Below are 5,337 nucleotides of genomic sequence, written 5' to 3' on the forward strand. Positions count from 1 at the left end.
AGTCATAATGCTACATAATCAATGACCCCCAAATACTGCCTTTTTCTGTGGGTTGATTCTGGAATGGGCATGCAGGGCCTCTGCTTTGCCAGGTGGGGGTCCTGGCTCAGTACATGTGAGCTGGCCACTCACAGCTACAGCTGGGACCATGTGGTGTCCTGTGGAGGTGCATGTACAGAGCTGGTGTTGGCTGTCAGCTAGGCCTTTATGATACCGTGAAGTACATATTTGATCTCTGTCTCCTTGCACACAAGTTGAAAAATACCTTGTAACTTCAAAATAATGTGTCTTGGGCCGGGGCTGGGGCTCAGTGGTAGAGCACTTGCCAAGCATGTGTGAAAGACCAGGTTTGAATCTCCGCACCACATATAAATAAATGAATAAAGTAGGGCTGGCGATGTGGCTCAAGCTGTAGCGGGCTCGCCTGGCATGCGTTGCGGCCCGGGTTCAATCCTCAGCACCACATACAAACAAAGATGTTGTGTCCACCGAAAACTAAAAATAAATAAATAAATATTTTAAAGAATGAATAAAGTAAAGGTCCATCAACAATAAAATTTTTTTTAAAGAAAGAGTGAGAGAGAGTGAGAAAGAGGGAGAGAGAGAGAGAATTTTAATATTTATTTTTTTTAGTATTTGGCGGACACAACATCTTTGTCTGTATGTGGTGCTGAGAATCGAACCCGGGCCGCACGCATGCCAGGCGAGCACGCTACCGCTTGAGCCACATCCCCAGCCCAATAAAAAATTTTTAAAGAGTGATGTGTCTTTGTATATCAAGTGCTGGCTAGTAACCCCCTGGGTAACTTCAGGAGGGGGCCCTGAGGAGCCGATGAAAGTCCGGTTGATCACCAGTGACCAGTGATCTAACCCATTATGCTTACGTGAGAAGCCTACATTAAAACACAAAGAACAGCCAGGCATGGTGGCCCACGCCTGTAATCCCAGTGACTCAGAGGCTGAGGCAGAAGGATTGCATGCTCAAAGCCAGCTTCAGCAAGTTAGCAAGGCCCTAGTAACTTAGGTCCCCTCTCCCTGAAAACAAAGGGTCTGGGGATTGGCTCAGTGGTTAAGTGCCCCTGGGTTCAACCCCTGGTAACCAACCAACCAAACCCCCAAGGTCAGGATTCTAGGAGCTTCCAGATGAACACTTAGAGGTTCCTGAGGACAGTGCCCAGGGAGAGCATGGAAGATCCAGGACCCTTCTCCACCCTCTTCCCCTGTGTCTCTTCATCTGCATTGCTTAGAGTACACTTTATGATAAACCAGTGAATGTGATTCCCTGCATTCTGTGATCCACTGGCACAAATTAACTGAACCAAGGAGGGGGTTGTGGGAACCCTGAATTTTTGCCAGTGGTCAGAAGCATAGGTAAGACCCCTGGAGCTGGTGGCTGACATCCAAAATGGGGGCAAATCCTTAATCCATGCATGGGGTCTGATGAGATCTCCAGGCAAACAGTGTCATCTGAGTTTGAGGACACCAGCTGCTCCATTGTTGAATAAGAGAGTAGGACACATTGATTTTCTGTTGTTGTTGTATCATCAGACCCTGGCAGGGTGCCCACTGCAACACACACATGCCAGGGAAGCCTTCCTCATAGCATGGGGCCAGGTCTCAACAGCAAATGTCCCAAGGCAGCAAGGTGGGTGTGTACAGCACCTTTAAAATTAAGCCTTAGGGGCTGGGGTTGTGGCTCAGTGGTAGAGTGCTTGCCTAGCATATGTGAGGCACTGGGTTTGATTCTCAGCACTCTATATAAACAAATAAAATAAGGAACTAAACATCAACAACTAAAAAATATATATTAAAAAAAACCCCTCAGCCTTAGAAGTCATGTCTTGCCAGGCCCCTGTCCTCACCGGGACACATCACAAGGTTATGGAGCAAGAAGTCAGTGCCCCTTTTGGAAAACCCAGTCTGCCACACAAGGGAATCACCACCATGACCCTGTGCAGCCAAGGACCCTCCCTTCCTACTCATAGTGGAGGCCCAACACCCCCAGGAAGATCCTTTAGAGGTCAAGTTCATATTCAAGAGGCCATGAAGGGACAGTAGAGGGACAAGGGAAGAGTCTCAGAGAGATGCAGCTGGACAGCAGGCTCAGCCTGTGACAAAGCTGGTGCTCATGCACTCTTGCTAGGGACTGTTTGCACAGGCCCCTCAGTCCTCGGGGGGCTTTCCTTCAGCAGGAGGGGAAACTCAAGCAGAGCAGAGGTGAGAACAGGCAGTGACCTCTCTGTTCAGCTGGGTGGCCAGACCTGGGGAAGGAACAGGGTTGCAGCTGGTGAGAATCTAGTGCTCACTGTGTGCTGGGCACCCTCAATATGTTTTGGGGATAAGATCTCATTTGTCTTTCCCAAGAACTCTAGGGTAAAAAGAGAAACCAAAAGTTCAAAGGGCAGGAACCTTGTGGGGAGAGGTGGGGAACACAGAGAAACCAGGGAGAACCTTGCTCTCAGGCTTCTGCTTCACTCTGGGTCCCTTTATGCCTGATTTCTTTCTTCCCAAGGTGAGGCCCAGATCACAGGGACAGGCTCAGGCCCTCAGAGGAAATTCCCTGCAGGAGAAGGGGTACTGTGGACACTGGGGGTACTTTCCAGATTGACAGCCAAGCAGAGGGTGCACCCCAGGTAGACTTCAGGGGTTATAGGCAGACTCTCCCCGCACCCTACCTCAGTGCCCCGTGAGAACAGGAGGACTCTCTGCTCAGTGCTGGGTTCCAGAGAGCTTCCCCAAGGTGAAGCCAGGGCTGTGCTTCCTCTAGACTAGGGCCAGACTAGGGTTGACCTCAGAGGGGCAGCTTCAGATGGGGCCCCAAGGACTGGCTCTCCAAACCTCTCCCTGGGCCAGAAGACCCCAGGACCCTGCTGGCCCTACCTAACACTTCCAGTCTTCTCTTGGCCCCCGTGACCCTTAGGATTCTGGGGATGCCAATCCCTCCACCTGGACCTTGCAGAGCTTCCTTCCCGTGAAGAATCCATCCTGTAGGCTTCAGGACCACCCAGAGGAAGGAGAGGCTTCTCTGCCACAGCCTACCCCTCACTTTCTGTCTCTCCAAAAGTGTGTTTGCTTTTTGTTGGTGTGTGGCAGGCCTCCTCCACTGGACTGGGAGCACCAGGAGAGTCTCCAGCCGTCGGGGCTCCAGGACTTCAGGAAACCTCCACCATGGATGCAGGACGTCTGTCAGGCCATGTATGCTGGGGACCCTGAGTGCTAAACAGAAAAGCAATGCCCATGGTGTGACTCAAAATGAAAACAACAGCAAGCAACAGACAGAAACTTTTTAACAATTGCCCTCAGAAGAAAGGCCCATCACCATTACATCCTTCTACCTGGCTTGTGTCAACACCCTGTGACACTGCCAGTCTGCCCACATCAGATTGCCCTATGGTGTCACCCAATGCCACCAACTGCCTGCCGAGCTCAGCCAGTCACCTCTCTCCAGCCCAGTGACTGGCGTTGGTTCTTTCGTCCCAGCAAAGCTCGGTTCACGTCCCTAGAGGCCCAGGCCTGCACTAAATGCTGCACACGTGCAGCCTGAACAAATCTGGAGACTGAGGGGCTTGTGAAATTTCCTCTCAGACGTACTGCACCGCCGCGACAGACCGCATCCCCCGTACACTCCGGCTTCCACTCGGCGGGTAGGTGAGCCTACATCCCGAGCACCCTCCTGGCTCGCGCCGGGAACCTGCCAGAGCGGGGCGTCGCAGTCCCACTGTCCGGGCTGGCGGAGCAGGCGCGGCAGGGAGTGAGTGACAGCTGAGGAGGCGGGGTCGCACGCCCGCGGAGAGCTGAGCTGGAGAGGCGCTTTGCCCATTGGCCGACGCTAGTGTGGGAAAGGACGCCTGGCCGGGTTCACAGGCCCCGCGGCGGTGCGGCCTTATATAGCCGGCCACGGTCCCGGTTCGCGGGCTTTTGGCCGGAACCCGCCAGAGGGCGCAAACGTTCTGCCCGGCACCAGAGCGCGGGCTGCGGGATGTCGGTTGACACCCCAGAGAAGCCGAGCGCCTCGCCGTTGGCAGGAGCGCAGGCCAGCGCCAGCCCAACCCCAGATAAACCCCGCAGCGTGGCAGAGCACCGTAAGGTGGGTTCCCGCCAGCGTGGGGGGTTCGGTGGTTGGGGGAGGGGCGGCCGAACGCGGGACTCAGCGGCTGCCCGACCCGCAGTCCTCCAAGCCCATCATGGAGAAGCGGCCCCGAGCGCGCATCAACCAGAGCCTTGCTCAGCTCAAGACCCTCATCCTGGACGCGGTCAGGAAGGATGTAAGTCGGGCGGAGAAGGGGGAATCCAAGGACTGAGGCTAACAGAATGGGACATGGCTGAGTTACAGACCACCACCCTGTCCCTGCCCACAGAGCTCCCGTCATTCGAAGCTGGAGAAGGCCGACATCCTGGAGATGACGGTGATACATCTGCAAAACCTGCGTCGCTTTCAGGTGACAGGTGAGGCGCGGGTGGCAGAGGCTAGGGGGCGGGAGGCGCACAGGGCCACCGCCCTAGACACGACAGCTGGTCTCTGGTGCTCCCGCAGCCGCACTCAGCTCGGACCCTGCTGTCCTGGGCAAGTATTGCGCAGGCTTCAACGAGTGCCTGGCCGAGGTGACCCGCTTCCTGGCTGGCTGCGAGGGTGTCCCAGCCAAAGTTCCCTCTCGCTTACTTGGCCACCTGGCAGCCTGCCTGCTCCAGCTGGGGTCTTCGCGCCGCTCTGCCTCGCTGCCTGCAGCTGCAGACAAACCGGAGTCCGAGGTCTACGCTGGCCGCCCGCCACAGCGGTCGTTCGACGGCCCCTTTCCCCTGCTGCGCCCAGGGGCCGCGTTCGCGCCGCTCCTGCCACCTAGGCTGACCCTGGCGCCTCCCGCCGCCCCCAGGATGGGGTCTCAAGGCCGGAGCGGACCCTGGAGGCCGTGGCTACAATGAACTGCAGCGGGTCCTAGGGCCGCGGCCTTGGCAAGGCTGCAGGCTCCTTCCTGTCTGCTTTGGGGAAGCCAGCTGTCCTTTCCATGGAGAGAGCAACATAATAGATGAATGATAGATGAAGTCTCCTCTTCTTGCTGGAGGGGCACTGGGCAGCAGTGGCCTCCTGCCAATAGCAATGACAGTGGGTTTAGACATGGATCCCTTGATAGGACCACAAGCCCTGTGCCAGCACCTCAGCATGAACTCCTGTGCACAGAAGCTGTGAGACCATGCATTTGTTGCTTTGAGCTACTAATTTTTAAAATATTTATTTTTTAGTGTAGTTGGGCCTTTATTTTATTTATTTATTTTTATGTAGTGCTGAGGATGGAACCCAGGGCCTCACACGGTGCTGGGCGAGTGCTCTACCACTGAGCC

At 55.2% G+C, this 5,337-nt stretch overlaps 1 protein-coding gene across 2 annotated transcripts; it reads left to right on the forward strand.

The window, feature by feature from the left end:
* Positions 1–3,979: 3,979 nt before the first annotated feature.
* LOC143388176 (transcription factor HES-4-like) lies at positions 3,980–4,920 on the forward strand. 2 transcript variants are annotated; one of them, XM_076842115.2, is made up of 4 exons: positions 3,980–4,087; positions 4,170–4,265; positions 4,359–4,446; positions 4,535–4,920. In XM_076842115.2, the coding sequence occupies exons 1-4, from the start codon at positions 3,980–3,982 to the stop codon at positions 4,918–4,920; spliced, it is 678 nt and encodes a 225-aa protein (XP_076698230.2). The 2 variants fall into 2 exon arrangements, with proteins under 2 accessions (XP_076698230.2, XP_076698231.2); XM_076842116.2 differs by lacking the exon at positions 4,170–4,265.
* Positions 4,921–5,337: the final 417 nt, after the last annotated feature.

Source organism: Callospermophilus lateralis, unplaced genomic scaffold, assembly GCF_048772815.1.
Source record: "Callospermophilus lateralis isolate mCalLat2 unplaced genomic scaffold, mCalLat2.hap1 Scaffold_66, whole genome shotgun sequence".
In the NCBI taxonomy this organism is placed as follows: Eukaryota; Metazoa; Chordata; class Mammalia; order Rodentia; family Sciuridae; genus Callospermophilus; species Callospermophilus lateralis.